The sequence below is a fragment of the Penicillium cosmopolitanum genome (genome assembly GCF_028827165.1).
Source record: "Penicillium cosmopolitanum strain IBT 29677 chromosome Unknown utg000005l:1.0-4006212.0:1.0-4009387.0, whole genome shotgun sequence".
Taxonomy (NCBI): Eukaryota; Fungi; Ascomycota; class Eurotiomycetes; order Eurotiales; family Aspergillaceae; genus Penicillium; species Penicillium cosmopolitanum.
The window spans coordinates 3,350,323-3,366,961 of NW_026622675.1; the positions used below are offsets into that span (position 1 = coordinate 3,350,323).

At 46.4% G+C, this 16,639-nt stretch overlaps 5 protein-coding genes across 5 annotated transcripts; 3 read left to right on the plus strand and 2 right to left on the minus strand.

Moving 5' to 3' along the window:
- Positions 1 to 767: 767 nt before the first annotated feature.
- Positions 768 to 1,874, plus strand: N7509_004259 (ankyrin repeat domain-containing protein; the record flags this gene model as incomplete). The annotated part of the gene is made up of 1 exon (XM_056628896.1): positions 768 to 1,874. One exon carries the CDS (start codon positions 768 to 770, stop codon positions 1,872 to 1,874), a length of 1,107 nt encoding a protein of 368 aa, XP_056491630.1.
- An 895-nt stretch (positions 1,875 to 2,769) lies between these two features.
- On the plus strand, positions 2,770 to 4,817 carry N7509_004260 (uncharacterized protein; the record flags this gene model as incomplete). Its single annotated transcript, XM_056628897.1, has 7 exons — positions 2,770 to 3,016; positions 3,083 to 3,494; positions 3,546 to 3,729; positions 3,781 to 4,049; positions 4,127 to 4,263; positions 4,319 to 4,571; positions 4,622 to 4,817. 7 exons carry the CDS (start codon positions 2,770 to 2,772, stop codon positions 4,815 to 4,817), a joined length of 1,698 nt encoding a protein of 565 aa, XP_056491631.1.
- A 436-nt stretch (positions 4,818 to 5,253) lies between these two features.
- Positions 5,254 to 9,149, plus strand: N7509_004261 (glycosyltransferase; the record flags this gene model as incomplete). The annotated part of the gene is made up of 8 exons (XM_056628898.1): positions 5,254 to 5,437; positions 5,517 to 6,153; positions 6,248 to 6,484; positions 6,557 to 7,324; positions 7,386 to 8,055; positions 8,111 to 8,249; positions 8,305 to 8,459; positions 8,970 to 9,149. The coding sequence occupies 8 exons, from the start codon at positions 5,254 to 5,256 to the stop codon at positions 9,147 to 9,149; spliced, it is 2,970 nt and encodes a 989-aa protein (XP_056491632.1).
- A 3,207-nt stretch (positions 9,150 to 12,356) lies between these two features.
- On the minus strand, positions 12,357 to 13,292 carry N7509_004262 (WD40 repeat domain-containing protein; the record flags this gene model as incomplete). The annotated part of the gene is made up of 1 exon (XM_056628899.1): positions 12,357 to 13,292. The coding sequence occupies one exon, from the start codon at positions 13,290 to 13,292 to the stop codon at positions 12,357 to 12,359; it is 936 nt and encodes a 311-aa protein (XP_056491633.1).
- A 148-nt stretch (positions 13,293 to 13,440) lies between these two features.
- N7509_004263 (uncharacterized protein) lies at positions 13,441 to 13,968 on the minus strand (the record flags this gene model as incomplete). Its single annotated transcript, XM_056628900.1, has 2 exons — positions 13,441 to 13,766; positions 13,938 to 13,968. The coding sequence occupies 2 exons, from the start codon at positions 13,966 to 13,968 to the stop codon at positions 13,441 to 13,443; spliced, it is 357 nt and encodes a 118-aa protein (XP_056491634.1).
- Between the last annotated feature and the right edge of the window lie 2,671 nt (positions 13,969 to 16,639).

The following is a 16,639-nucleotide window of genomic DNA, read 5'->3' on the forward strand; positions in this document are numbered from 1 at the left end:
GAAACCGTTAACATCTTTCATAAGCGAGCGGCGCATCACCATACACCATAGTTAAGGCGATAGCATTGAAATTACAATTTAATACTATCTCACCAAGGATCATTTCTTACTCAAATCCCTTACAATCTTGGCAAGTAGGATCATATCCATGGATATGGTCATTCCCCATGGCTTATACTGTGCCAGTGCTTATATCATCTCCACCTGAGTAGGGCTTTCAAGGCTAAGTTCTTCAAGTTAAGATCGGAATATTCTATATTTCAAGTTTATTCCGAGGTCGCTGTTATGCTACTACCAGTACCTGTGGTATACTTGTAGTAGTATATTTATAGAATCAAACTTGATAACTTGAAAACACTACTAGTACACCTGGGCATCGTAACTTTTTAGTATACTACGTGCTAACTTAGTAGATACGTTAGTCAACTAATCTACCCCATAACAAACTGACATCCAAGTTTATTACATCAATTAAGGATAACTTCTACACAGAATTGAAATAGAACCAACGTGTTGTTGTTGTTAAGATATCCTAGTTTGAAAGTATGGCTTTGCTATGGTTTAGTGATGCGCGATATGCGCGGCTCGCCTGTAAAACACGTTAGCGGTTACGGGTGTCGTGACAACCGCCCTCACCGCTTGTGCTCCTGAATTTCATTATTGATTATTTACCCTGAAGTCTACGATTATACGATCGAGTGACTTGCTACATCACAGGACTAGAGCGCCATCACATTTTGTCCTGTCGCAGTTACTATTATTCAGTCATGAATGAATCTGAAGACCATGTTTATTTCCCAAGAGAGCTCATTCTCCTTGTGGCTGAAAGTCTCAACCCTCAGGATCAATTATCCCTTTTACGCGCCATTCCTGAGGTCACCGAACTCTTGACCATCCGACACACTGGGATTCAAGATGAAGACGGGAATACGCTTTTACACCTACTAGCAGAAAAGGATGAGTGCAGACTGATGAATATTCTGCTGGCAAAGGATAGTACTCCAGTCAACGGGAAGAATAATAATCTTCTCACTCCACTATCAATCGCCGCTTTGCGTGGGCATGCAGAGGTGGTGAGGCTCCTCGTGGCGCGAGATGATGTGGTGGTCAACTCATATAATGGCTGGGATTTGACGCCACTATCGTACGCATCTATGCTTGGATATACAGAAGTGGTAAATTTACTACTGCGGCGAGACGATATCGTGGCAGACGCAAAGGACATCCATTTCCGGACTCCGCTGCACTTCGCAGCTGAACGTGGACATGAATCAGTGGTAAAGCTACTCATCGAACGAGATGATGTAAAGGCGGACTCAAGGGACGACTTTGGTTCGACCCCGTTCTCAAAGACAGCTTATTATGGACATGGAGCGATAGTGAAACTGCTAGTAGGGCGATGCGATGTGGAAGCGGACTCAAAAGATAGTCTTAGTCAGACGCCGCTGTCACAGGCAGCTGAAGGTGGTCATAAAGAAGTAGTGAGACTGTTGATCGGGCGAGATGATGTTGAGGCGGATTCAAAGGATGAGGATGGTCGGACACCACTCTCGCACGCAGCTGAAGGTGGACATGAAGAAGTGGTGAAACTGCTAGTGGGGCGTGATGATGTTGAGGCGGATTCAAAGGATGGTGATAATCGGACACCGCTATCACACGCAGATGAAGGTGGCCATGAAGAAGTGGTGAAACTGTTGATCGGGCGACATGATGTTGAGTCTGATTCAAACGATAGCTATGGTCGGACGCCACTGTCATGGGCACCTGATCGTCGAGATAAAGCGGTGGTGAGACTGCTCGACAAGCGAAATCAAGAACAATCATCAGATGGTATGTTCCAGCATATCTCGAGTCTGGATCCACAACAAGCTTAGGCGATTGATCAATGAGGCGGCTAGTTTACTTGGAGACTTGTCAACCTCAAGATGGACGAGACATAAGAAATTTTTCATAAACCCCGGGACGTACCTTGAATTACAATCAACCATATCCAGATTTATGTGTCCCCGACATTATTCCATATTAATCTAATTGCTCATACTGCCAAGTATACGCGAAAAGAAATAGACACGAATGACGTGGTGATCGGATGGAAGCGACGACACGGTGACCTTTATGCCTGAGGCTCTAGTCGCCTTTACGCAACCGCGCCCCAACACATACAAACTGGGTCAACATTCATCGATAGTTTCGCTCGTTGATTAAGCTCATGGCCTTTTGGCTATGGCAAAATGTGTCGTTGAGAACCAGGTAACTATCAATGGCACATGCACGCGGCTGGAAAAAATGCGACATAAGAAAATGTCGAGAAAATCACACCAAAGACAAGAATTATCTTTAAAACCAAGCTTATCCCGTGGTTGGTATAGAATCTCAGAATTAGAAACAATTAGTATCTTGCGCTTGGACCTTTATATGACAATTGCCGATCTCTCTTGACATCTGTTGAGGTGGGTGGCTCGATTTGTGGCGTACACAAAGTGCCGTGTCAAAAAACAATACAATGAACAAATAATGCGGAGGCATGTCGACATGCATACAGATAGGGAATCACAGCCTATCAAATGGTGTAAAAGTGTTATAGCGTAGGATTTGAATGACAATATCCGCCAGGGGTCTTGCACTATATGGCGTGCTCATACGCGGCAATGAAGCAACAATAAAACATCCGAGGGAAATTAGTCCGATCATCACATTGATACATAAAGCCGAGAACTCCATTTTGTCTTTGCAGATGTCACTACCTCGAAGAAATTTGCTCGGGAAAAAATGAGCTATTTGAAGGACCAGGAGAAAACGGCCAATGTCTCCAACGAGTCAACGGCGGCCTCGGACGAGTCTTCGATCGGAGGCGGATACACTGCAGCTGAAGGCCTCAACTCTAGTATTACTACCTACCAAGATGCTTCAGGTGCACCTGTTGAAACCAGCTCTCCATTGGGGTATTCAGTTGGGTTCATGGCAGCCTTCTGCTTGAATATTAACCAAATGGTCGGGACCGGTATATTCTCAACACGTGAGTTTCGTGACATTGCGCGTCCTCGCAGTACTAGACTCAATGATCGCACTGACAATTTTAAAGCGGCCACTATCCTGTCGGGTGTTGGTTCTGTAGGACTGACGATGATATACTGGTTCATCGGTTATCTTCTTTCCCAGAGTATCCTTTCTCTCTATCTAGAGTACGCGTCATATTTTCCTAGCCGATCAGGATCAGAAGTGGTCTACCTCGAACAAGCTTTTCCCAACCCCAAATATCTCATTCCCACAATATTCGCTGCAAAGCATGTGATATTTTCTTTCGCCAGCAGTAACGCAGTTGTCATGGCGCAATACATTTTCGGCATTGGCGGTGTCACTTATACTCCATGGCAGATGAAAGGGGTGGCAGTTGCATTATACACTCTGGCATATTTTGTTGTCGGTGCTAGCACAAAATGGTCTTTGAAGCTTGTTATCTGGTTTGGGATAGTCAAGATTCTCACCCTAATCCTGTATGAGTCCCTTCCCAACCCACTCGGAAGCATTACTCTAATTTCACGCAGGATTTCAATCGCTGGCCTTGTCGTCCTTGGGGGTCATACGAAGGTTGAAGATCCTGGAAACTGGAAAGACCCGTGGCAAGGGACCTCTGAAGCAACCGCGTATGGAGCAACTAATGCGATGGTAAAGTTAATATTTTCATACATGGGCTATACAAATGCTTTTGGAGTAGTCAATGAGATTAAGGTTTGTGACCCTATCTCGTTCGAGCAACTTTCTCTTTGCTGATGACTCCAGAATCCCGTGAAAACTCTCCGGTGGAGTGCTCCAATTTCACTCCTTCTTGTCACAGGGCTGTATATCCTTGTTAATGTTGCGTATTTCTCGGCTGCGTCGCGCGAGGAGATTCTCGCATCAAAACAGGTTGCAGCATCCATCTTTTTTGAAAAGGTTTTTGGCAAGCATGGGGCATCCAATGCTTTGGACGTACTTGTTTGCTTGAGCGCTTTCGGAAACCTGATCGCAGTGCTAGTGAATACGTCAAGATTACTTCGAGAAACAGGAAGGTATGTACCCAATTAACAGCTATAAGCAACTCTGAATGATGCAACACACAATGCTGACAGCCATTACGTTTTCACAGACAAGGAGTTCTTCCTTGGCCCAAGTTTTGGACATCGGTTAAACCGTTCGGTACTCCCCTCGGGCCGTATACGGTGCAGTGGTCATTGACTGTTTTGATGATCATCTGTCCGCCAGCTGGAGATGCCTTCAATTTCGGTAAGTTTCAAATTGTTTTGCTCCTACATTCCGGATGAGAGCTGAAATTTTCCAGTTGTTGATCTCTCTGTCTATCCAACGAATATCTTCAACTTTTTGTTGGTAATTGGATTAGTCCTTATTCGCAGGCGCCGTAAGGCACTCAATCTTCCTCACCCGGAATATTCCGCATGGAATATCTCTATCGCCTTCGCATTCCTAGTCACGCTTTATATGCTTATCGCTCCTTGGTATCCTCCGTCCACCGGCGCAAATGGCGGAGATGTGAGCTTTTGGTATGGAACATACTTGGTGGTTGGCATTGGCCTGTAAGTTTCCTGGATCAAAGCGATGAGCAACCCAAATTAATTAAATTCAGGATTACCGCTTGTGTGGTTTACTATTATGTTTGGATCGATTTGATTCCGAAGTACAAGGGTTACGAGTTCAGGCAGACCGTTGTCGAGTACGAAGATGGTTCCATCGCGCACCAACTTGTTAAGGTTCCAAAGACGGAGCTCGCTATCTGGGACGCCCAACATGATTCCACTGGTCGTTCATTGACCCACATCTAAGAAGGCCACTTATAAATCTGAGTCAAATCGGAAATGGTAGAAAACATGCCAGAGCCTACTTTGTACATATAATGAGACGCGGGCATCTGTTAGTTTATCGAGATCTAGCCGCCGGGTAGCACCGGATACGAAAATCTCAAGATATATAACCTTCACTCGTCCCATGACAGCCTTCCGAGGTTATTATGGATTATTAGCAATCTTCCGGAGTTAAAACCTCGGGATCTACAAACACCGATCGGTAAGGCTGGGTCGAGTCGGATCCACCGTGGAACGACCGGCACGAGCATGACATCATCGACTACTCTAAAATTTGGATATATTCAAAGCTTTGCGATTGTTTTCTCTTGTGCATAAAACTGATCCTGGACCAATAAAACATCCCTGTTCCTTGATATATTGCTATCGCGCTACATCCTTGCGTGCGTACCACTCGATGAGCGAGATGGTCGCACCAAGAAGGTCATTCTCTAGAGGCTCTCAAGCATCCAGACGATCGGAGGCAAATGATGGTATTCAGTCCGAAGACTGGCCTGAAGCTGCCAGTGAGCCATATAAGGGACATGCCGGTCGCCAATACTTCACCGGGGATGGCCTTGACACTGGTGTTCGCGTTCTCGGTATATACTACACAGCCTGACCTCGGCAATCGAGTTACAATAAAGGAAATCTACTAACATCGTCGCAATTTGCTTTTAGGTGATGGTCGCCTTGATATCAGAATCAATCAGCACAAACCGAGCATCGCGGGGCTTCTAAATCAGATTCAACGTACACCGATTCCGTCCGAGCTCGAAGAACTTGAAGATCAGGAAAGCTCCGATGCAATTTCTCCAGAGGCTGGGAAAGACTTTCCGCTACATCTGAACATCGTGATTCAAGTTATCGGGTCCCGTGGTGACATCCAGCCGTTCATCGCAATTGGAGCCGAGCTACAGAAATACGGACATCGAGTACGACTGGCAACACATCTGGCCTTCCGGGACCCTGTTCTCGATGGGGGATTGGAGTTCTTTAATATCGGCGGTGATCCGGCGGAGATGATGGCGTTCATGGTGAAGAATCCTGGTCTTCTCCCTGGATTGAGTTCAATTCGCAGCGGCGCTATTCAAAAACGCCGCCGGGATATGAAGGAAATTATCAACGGTTGCTGGAGATCCTGTTTCGAAATGGGAGATGGAACCGATCTTCACCAGATCAAGGAGGATCTCTGGGGCGATGTAGTGGACTATCGACGGCGGCCCTTCGTCGCAGACGCGATCATTGCTAACCCTCCGAGCCTTGCTCATATACACTGTGCTCAAAGACTCGGCATACCGCTCCATATGATGTTCACGTAAGTGTATCCTCCTATAAGGGCTTTCTTCCTGAACCATGCGATGATTCGAATCGCCTTCTATATATGACAGAATGAAGCTAACATGACCCAGGATGCCATGGAGTCCCACGCAGTCCGTCCCTCACCCTCTCGCAATAATCAGCCACAATGACTGCAAGCCTACTGTTGTTTCCTTCGTCTCCTACGCCATAATGGATATGATGATTTGGGAAGGCCTTGGCGATCTTGTGAATAAATTTCGAAAAAAGACCTTATCCCTGGATGCCTTGGACAGCATCACCGGCCCGAGCTTACTTCCCCGCTTGGAAATCCCTTTCTCTTATTTATGGTAAAACCCAAACTCTTTCTTTCCGTTATCAATTTTGTCGTTCATTCTTCTAACTAAGTATATCTGGTTTAGGTCCCCTGCTTTACTCTCTAAACCAAAAGACTGGGGAAAACATATCGATATCTGCGGCTTCAGCTTTCTCCCCTCGAAATCTGACTATACCCCACCTGATGCAATTAATGAGTTCCTCAAGGCTGGGCCAACTCCCATTTATGTCGGCTTTGGTTCCATAGTCGTTGAAGATCATATAAAATTAACACGCACGGTATTCGAAGCGATCGAAGCATCCGGACAGCGCGCTATTGTTTCCAAGGGCTGGGGAAACCTCGGATCCGACGAGGTAGAAGTCCCTGATAATATTCTCCTGATTGACAGCGTTCCCCATGATTGGCTATTCCGCCAGGTTTCATGCGTTGTTCATCATGGTGGTGCCGGGACAACGGCTGCAGGGCTAGCACTTGGCCGACCAACGATCATCATACCATTTTTCGGTGACCAACAATTCTGGGGTAAAATTGTCGCACATTCTGGGGCCGGACCAGCACCTATCCCTCACAAACAGCTAACTGCAACCAATTTACGGAATGCAATAGCCGAGGCTCTAGAGCCATCAACACAAAAGAAGGCTCTGGAAATCTCGGAAAAGATGAAAGGGGAATCAGGCGTTAGAGATAGCGTTCGAAGCTTTCACCGACATCTTGATCTGAAACAGCTTCGATGCTCTGTATGTCCTACTCGCCCGGCTGTCTGGCATCTAAAACATACAGCTGTCGGTCTGAGTGCCTTCGCTGCGGCAGTTCTTGTAGAAATGGGCAGCGTGAAGCCCGAAAACCTTGTTCTGTAAGTTTATTCACATAGCAATGGTGCGCCATGCAAAAAAAAATATTAACAAAGTTGATAGAAACCGAGCGGTCGAATATGACACTTATCGAGACCCCGTCGGTCCTATCAGTGCAAGTGCGCAAGTTTTATTTGGCGCCATTTCGAACTTCGTCACTGGGCTTGCCGACGTTCCGACGGGTGTAGTTATGGACCTAGTCTCAGCTGGTCGTGCTTTGGGCCATCCAAACGAACGCCACGATCCTCATTCCAATTGGCATGCGCGTAGAAAAAGTCGACAGGATCATCTCTCTATCGGCGAAGAAAACCGAGAGTCACGCAGTACAAGCCAACAGCGAACAGACCAACAGCGAGCAGATCAAAATCGGACCGCTGATGAATTGATGGAGAATTTACGCGACGCGGAGACAGAAAGCTCCTTGAGTGACGAACAAACGACAGACTTTTCAGAGGCAGGCCTGTCCCGAACCCGCACCCTTCAACTCGAAAAGTCGATGACAATGAGCGGCGGCACCGAAGCTGCCAAGCGGCATACATTCTTATCCGAGGCAGTAAGCCAGGGGAGCAGGATGTCGAAAAAGCTCATCAATCTCTTGATTTGGCTTCCAACGGATCTGTCACTTAGCCTCTCCAAAGGGTTTCATAATGCGCCAAAGCTTTACAATGATCGCATGGTAAAAGCGATACCTAAGGTTATTGGAGTTCGGAGCGGCTTCCGAGCAGCCGGACATGTAAGAAACACAATCCGTTTGATGAGACTATAAAAATTTGCTAATTCTGTGAAAGGAATTGTACGACGGATTCTACGATGGAATCACCGGCCTAGTAACCCAGCCTCGGTACGGCTACCAGGAGAACGGGGCAAAAGGAATGGCCAAGGGTATTGGAAAGGGAATAGGAGGGGTATTTTTCAAGCCACCGGCAGGTATGGGCATCTTTGCAGTCATCATATCACAGTGAAACGCTAACCTTTTGTCCAGGACTTTGGGGCCTCGCAGGCTATCCCTTGAGTGGGGTCCGAAGAATGCTGTTGACTTCATTAGGAAAATCCCAAGAAGGTCAAATATTGATATCACGGATCTCCCAGGGCCACGATGAAATGAAAGCATCGTCTGGAGATGACCGGGTGCAAGTGGTAAGAAAGTGGGCTATTATTGAGGAGACGCTAAGGAAAACAACACCTCGGCAATGCCGATCGCGCTCGACCGGTCGTGATACTAGCACAGTATAATTTCACATGAGACATGATATAAATAATAATTACATTTTTGTATGTGACAAATATTCCTGATTAGGAACCTCTGCTAGGTACTTCATTTCAATTTTCATAGCCCCAGAGAGACGCTTTTATCCAGCAATTAATTAACTCACGTCACGTAATGAGGCACCGTCTGACTTTTGGTGATGCTATCTGCGTCGCTAGCTGGAAAGAATGTGAATTGGCTGAATCGATTAGTAGTCGAAGACTGACTGCCGAGCTCCACTTCGTGCTGATCAGCTTGTGATCTGGATTGGTAACTCGATCGATCACTGGGTGTCAGTGCACGTATCTCCTCCCTTGTTATTAGGCTTTTCCAGGCTCGATACATGGATGACCGGAAGAAGAAAGCAATGGCTAAAGTCCCACTCACCTAAATTTCGGAAGGTCAGCAAGTTTCAGAAGGCCAAATTTCGCGGCAAATTACTTACGACAAGCATTGATAGAACGGCTATCACCGCCTGCTCGCTGGGTCCTAGCGGGGCGGCAAGTGAAAGGCATGAGTCTCTGGTGCCGTTCGATGATCTCAAACACTCAAACCAGGCTACCCTGTCTGTTTTCGAATAATCGTGGAATGGTCGCAGTTGCATGAGCACACCGGCCAAGAAGCAAACGTAAACGAGTATAACCACCGTGATGAGACTGTTTCTCCATTGTAGCTGTACTATTTTTCGCACGCGTGAGGCTGTTCGCTGGGCACCAAGCACGCGCTCTTCGTCCCGAGATGGCGTATATCCCGACCAGCGTAGTCTCTGGTAGTTAAACCAGGGTCTAAGAGTGAGTATAGCGCAGTATGCAACGGTGATAAATTGTAGCAAGAGGGATGCAGCTGATATTGCGAGAAGAGGACCCCAAAATGTTGCTCGGTCAATCCCAGGGGTGAGATAGGATATCCGGCCAAATGTGTATTCTACGCCCGAAACTGATAGAAGGATGGCGACAAGGGCGGATGATCCAACAAAAATGATTGTAAGGGAAGCGCATTTGTACAGTTGGCCCGGTTTGATCTCCCAACATACAGAGAGGTGTAAGGCGATGGATCGAAAAAAGGCTAGTAGAACAGAATATTAGAGACGAATGTTTCTAGTAGGTATTAATTGCTTACTGCTTGTTATTACCACCCAGGCTCCCCAAAATAACACGAGTCCTGTGAGAGCAGATATCGCATCGTTTCGCATGTCATTTGGGGTGATTTGGTTATAGCATTCCTTGGGCTGGCCTCTTGAGGGTACAATGAATGCGATCTAGTTGTCGCTGTCAGCTCACCAATCTACAACAGATTATGAAACATGAGGATAGTTCGATACCGATATGCACATCAACCCGATCACCGGAGCAATATTTAGATAGTGACGATCCGTCAGGTTCGCGGGAAATATAGCGTAAGTGGCTAATAACCAGACCAGCGCAATAAAAACCGGTATACTCGGCCACAGAGGTAGCCGTACATCGTTGGCAAGCCCTAGCAAGCATTAGGTAGTCAACGAAAAGCGACCGTATTGTTTATGACATACAATTGACATGTTTCCACCTCCAATATCCAATGGGACATGGGAGACAGCAGGAAATTCCCCCCGAGATCTTCGCACCATCGACTCGACACAGCTGCCACTTCGTCAGAACAGAGTCGTAACAGACGCATTGCATAGAGATGCGACCCTTTTTCCGGTTGGGAACAATAAACTCACAACCCCCGGTACTTGGAAACCGAGATTCGTCAATGAACGGATCTGGGCAGGATGAAGCCATTGCAACTTTGCTCGGTAAGTAGGTGCGTGTCCATGAAGAACCTATCTCCAATGATCTGAAGACCAAGTGGATCTGATCGGATGAGCGCGAATGTCGCCCCGCAAGTCGCACCGAAGCAACCGCCTGAGAGGAATTGGCGCAGCGGGGTCCTTTCTTCAAATTAGCACGCTATGGCATCACATGTCGAATAGAAAGGGAATTATTCACAAGCAGCGCAGACTCACTCGGTCAGAATGAATAACCCCGGTTCGATCGTGAAGGTTGAAAGATACAAAAAGTAGGGGGCGTAGCATGATGGGCTATTATTATTAGCTAGTTCCAATCCCCATTGTTTGGAGATCGGCGCAGGAACTTCGCCGACAAAGGTAATTGTATGCCAACTTGAATTTTTCCCCGTTTCCATTGGTAGGTATTGAGGGAAGGATTGTTGGTCTAGACTCTAGACGGAAAATAGTCAGGAAGCGTTCACTCTCTGCCGGGTAAAGTGGGGGGGCAAACAAAGGAATTAAGCAGGTTATTGGCCCCCCCGCTCGAGGAGCGGACCGTCTCGTTTTCGCCCCAGATTGATTTTTCAGCCTGGTTCAATCCCCGCGCCATGTTGATCGTGGTCGCTGGGAGCATTTCAAGGATATCAAGGTTTTGGTGGTTTGCAAGAGGATATTTGGCGATCGAGGTCTTCTGAAGTCGTGCACGTCTACATTCTAAGTCTTTCTCCGTAATACCAACTAATTAATCGGAAGGGGGGGGGAGTTCGCTGTCTAGCAGGTACCCCTGAATAGAAAACCTCTCATTTTCGTGCATTTTAAGGCCCGTGCGTGACGATCATCCTGGTTATTGCCATATACAATTGTTTGCAGTCGCGTGCCTCCGTTGTCCACTCTCGGGACCTGGCGAGCAACTGCCTACATAGACGGCAAAGGGCCAGTGAAAGTTGATCTAAGCCCAATTTCGAAGCACCTTTTTGGCTTGATCTCCTCAGTCTAAAAGGTTACGGGATAAGAAAAACATCATTTTCTGCTGTTGCGTAGTATCATCATTGATTGTGTGTGACTTCAGGCAAGGCTGCTTTCATTTTCAACAAGTGTTTCAATCGGAATTCTACTGATGCCTGAGCCAGTGAGCTATTTCAGGTCGTCAAAGATCAACTCTCTGCACAATCCCCAAGTCATAATGCATCGATGACCATGGTTCATAAATCTACCAAAATCTAGGATTTCAAATTACGCCTCGAGAAAAAAAAAATGAAGCCTATACAATTTCCTTCCAAGGTTGTATATTCTGCAGATGCTACTAGTAGATGATGGGTTGGGTCGTGAATTTTGAAACGCGCCCACCTGAGCATTAGATGGGCTACTACAACTTGAACTTGAAGTAGGAAAGACCTCGAAAACCTTGGAAAATATATAAACAATCTTGGAACCACTTCAAGTGGCCTTCAGATGTATGAAGAGTCATAGAATCACATTGTTCAAACCCATCCTGTTCTTCATTCCCTGCTTTCCTTCACTCTTATTTGAAAATTGAAAAAGAAAGGACCATTCTGTGAATCAAAAAAGGTGATAGTATCCCCATTGACTGCCACCAAAAAGGGTTGATAATCAGGTGGTATTGCCAAGGTATCAATATATCAATACCATCCTGCTGGATCCATGAACCAGTGAAGTGAAGTCCCGAAAGCACGGAAGACTTATCATGAATTATCGAAAACACCCCAAGTCTTGTAATTATCTCTTTTTTGGACGAGGAGATTCCAAATATCTTTGATGGCAGACCGGCCTCTATGGTCCTTACCAAAGCTAATGTCGCGAGGTTGTATACATAGACCCGATGAAAACTAAAGACGGCAAGCAAACTCCCATCTTGTGAGAATGAGAATAAACTTAAGGGCAATTCATCATGATCGATTCCCTGGTGGATGCTCTGAATATGACCGTCTTCGAGATTCCAAATATAACAGTTGTGTTAACTGGTTTCCTCCTAGCAATGATCATGAGCCGTCGGCTGCCCGAGGAAAATTCGATAGCTCTAACGTGATCGATCTTTCTTTCGTGCAGTTGAACGCCAGTTTAAAGAGATCTTATTTCGACACCAGGCATAGTATCCCCCCCATGCAGCATAAAATTCTTCATCTGGGGCAAAGGCCAAGGTATATGGAATATTTCCGGGACGTAACGGTATTTCAAAGCTCGAGATGACACGTGCTTCGGAAATCTTCCAGGCTTGCAAACAACGCAGATAAATACTGTTCTGATATTTCCAAGAGAAATATACCAGAAGACTGCCCGAACGGGAAGAGGAAAATTTCAAGCCAGCAAAGCCATTTTTATTCTTGATTTCGTCGCCTCTGGTACCACTGTCCATGTTCCAAAATTGGATTTTCTCATGACCAAGTATCACGATTGTGTTACAGCCTGGTAGAAATTCAACAGAACTCTGGAAGGGAAATAACATCGAATCATAGAAGTCAAAGGTCTTCGTACCTGTTCTGGTGTTCCAGGCTGAGCCTGTACTGGCGGTTGTCAACGTGACCATCCAATTTCCATCTCTCGATAGAAAGCGAGTTTGTCCCGAATTCCCAGCACCATTCAACCGAGGCATTCTATCAATCGAAATTGGTCGGTTAAAATAATCATACACAGAGCGAAGCCTTCGATAGAGCGATGATCCGTACGCAAGTCGCTGAATCTTGCCATGTCGAAATTCAAAGTCGTGCTTTCCAGAAGCTTTTGTCACCCGAGAGGTCTCAGTTATAGAGTCAATGTTCCAAACCATTATGTTACCATTTTCATGTACCGACGCAACCTGCTTGCCATCTAGGAAGAAAGCAACTTCTTTGATAGAGCTGTTGGAGGGTCTTCCTAAAGTCAGCTCCTTTTTAAAAGTCTTCGGACTCCAAATTACCAACTTGTAGCTCTGCGTGAATGCAAATAAGAACCCTCCATCGTCGGGCTGAAGCATCATGTTCACCGGAAGTCGTTCACCAAGTATGAATTTATCAATCTAAGTACGTGGCAACGAGTAGTTTCTCATTGGGTGAAAAGTAGAACGTATTCAGAGGCGATGTCTTCTATGTGGCTTCCCATAAAGGAAGGCGCGACCCTGCTCCTGCTCAGTCGACGCGACAGCATTGAAGGAGAGAAAAAGTCTCGCAGACCTCAGACATTTTCTCTCCTTCAACGCTCGCGAAATGTCTACTATAGTCCAAACGACTGTACTTCTCCCCGGTGCCCCTGACACCATCACCATCACCGCCATCATCACCACCACCGCCATCATCACCACCACCGCCATCATCACCACCACCGGTACCACCGCGAGCACCACCACCAGCACCACCGCCAGCACCACCACCAGCTCCACCACCAGCACCAAACCCCTGGGGGATTTGATCGCTCCCGGTGGGTATGTCGGAATCGGCATCGCGGCCGGCCTTGCCTTGGCGCCCTCGCCCTCTTCATCAAAACAAAGATGAAGGAAAGAAAGGAAAAGAAGGAAAAGAAGGACAGAGAGACGGCTGAAGAGGGCATCCCGTAAGTGAACTACAGAATCCCAGATGAGAATCCTTTTTGAAGAATACTGACATCTTGTGATATAGCCTCTACGAACTTGCGGCGGCTTTTGATCCGCAAGCCACCATGGCCTGGGAGTGGGCGCGGAGTAGACGTGCTGGTAGGCTAGGCCCAGGAGCCTTCTCTTTGCCCGTCATAATACCTAAGTATATCGTCAGTGCTAACAATATATTGTATTACAGGCGACACGTCCCGCCCACTCCCGGTCATGGTGGAGCCGGCCAAGGAGGCCGATATCCCGGCCCTGTCTCTGCAGGCCCGCTCTGTTGGGTTGTCTCCCTCCCCCTCCCTCTCCGACTCGCCCGCCGTTTCGCCGGCCTTGTTGGCCTTTGACTACCAACCGATACCCAAAGGGTATCGACTGCCCGCGCGCTCCCCCTCCCCCCCTGTCCGGCCTCCCTCCCGCCGGTCTTTTCGTCTCCCCCGGTCGCCCTGGCCCTCCCCCCTCCCCCTTCTCCGCCTCGCCCCCTGGCCACCGAAGCCCAGGCCATTGTCAACACCGCCCAGCAATCTGGCCGTACTGCCCGGGGTCTTGGGCGCTTTGTCAAGCGCAAATTGGGGTGGGAGTGAGCCCCTCGGGCACCAAGGCGTTCCTCTGGGCGTTTCCCTGGTTTTGCTTCTCTCCGAGAACCTCAGCGAGGTGAGATGAAGGGAAAACTGGATATGTGACAAAGTTTTTTGATACACTTTTTTTGTAAATTTTGTTTGTATTTTTAATTCCTTTTGTATTTTTATTTTTCTTGTATTTTTATTTTGTTCTTTGTATTTTTTTTTTGTTTTTTGTATTTTTCTTTCTTCTGAATTTTTTCAATCGCATTCTTGCTCTGTGTGCTTGCGTGGCTCGCGAGCACTGTGTGGCTTTCTTGGCTTTTCTTCTCGTGCTAATCCGTAGATCTTACCGTTCGTCGTAAACGTTTCTTACCTCAAAGGTGAGTTCTGTAATTACATGAAAGGTGAATCTTGTAGTCATTTACATTTGTGGCACAATAAGTAGTATATACGGTGCCTAGTAATAAGTTTGACGCGACTCCAGAACCCCCAACCTTGGAAAATTACTACAGATGAAGCAACCTAGTAGAAAGGTATTGAACTAGTGAACTATCTAATAAGATATTAAGGACTTGGTCAAGGTTGCAACTACTTCATGTCCGATGGATTATACTACGAGCAATTCGTCATGAGTAATGAACAACGTCAAACCTCTTTCTCGCTGTTGTAGAATACGGTGAAATACATAACAAAGTGTAGAGGTTTGGTATTGGTATAAAGAAAGATACAAACATATCACAGAAGCAAATACCAATATGCTATTTTTCCCTCTTCGTAGTGCCTCATCAGGACTCTCATAGAGAAACAAAAGCGACACGCAGGAAACTGTAGATCCCAAGAGTCTCAGACTGGCCGGCCCTTGAGATGTTTCCATACCCCCTGTATAGCGTGGAAAACCATCCGTGCCCTCGATGAATTGTATTTGAAGTTTCCATGGCCGTCTATATTGTTCTTGTGGTTCCAAGTCAGCTCAGGTTGACTATGCGATGTTGTGCCCAACTTTGAAGAAGCAAAGACACGATCAAGCTCGGTATCAGAAAGCTTTTTCATGGCATCATAGAGCTCGTTCTGGCTGTGTGCTATTCTTTCCTCGAGTATATTCGTAGCCTCTTTGAATAAGTCTGTCATTTCATCAAGTAGTCGGCCCCCTTGAAGTACATACTCCAAACCTGTTGGGTAACTCAAGTCGCCTTCAAATGAGCTATCGAAAAACTTCTCGAATCTAGGATCAAGATCCCCCATTTTTCGCGCCCATTCCCGGAAGGATTTTTCATTCTGAATGACAGTGATAAGTATATTATCTTGGCTTTGATAGTTTGATTCGTATTGCGGAGGACTATCGTTAGATAATTTAGACATTGTCGGGGATAATGGAACAGTTCTTAGAAAATCTGGTAAAGTAAAGAGAACAGAGAATGTTTTCTTGGAAGGAATTATTCTAGTCTTATTCTTTGAAAAGGGTAGAGGGCCCTTTGAGTGCAGAATAAACTTGCTTATCCACCGCCGAGGACTAATCTAGATACCAAAGCCATGGTACCCACACTACTAAGCTCATTTGGGCTCTGGAAGGTTTTCTATAAATACTGAATGACCAGTGCACATGAGCCACAAAGTGTGACGTACATCGAAGGCTCTTTGAAAGTTCATCTTCATTGTCAAGTGTCCATTGAAAGTCACCGACACAAATCAGGCCAGCCCAGACCATGATCCCAGAGTATAATATCAGAGAACTTGTAGCTTGCCTCGGGAATCCCATTAAATTCATCGTCAACACCGTTGTAGCCTTACTCGTATTGCGAGTCTCCTATCTTCAGAGATATAGAGATCAATTATTCATATTACATTAGTGCCAGTGTGCTTCCTCTTTCACTGGATAACCGATCGGCTTGAATGCCTTGCTCAACAGTACTCATGAACGACTGTGAAAATACAGAAAAGATCTGATATTCAACATCCATATTTCTCCACGGTTTACTACCTTCGATTGACCAGAGCATATTCTTTTCCCTCGGCCTTGTAGATGTAGTGATAGCCGCAGCTACACTACACAGCACAAGACTAAAAACGATCGAATAAGACCCACTAGAGATGGGCGGTAAGAAAAGTAGCGTGGAGTAGAAACTGGGGTGAAGACTGGACTATCTTCTCCATCCGTAATTCTGAAGGCTTTCTTTGTAGGTCAGGTGACAT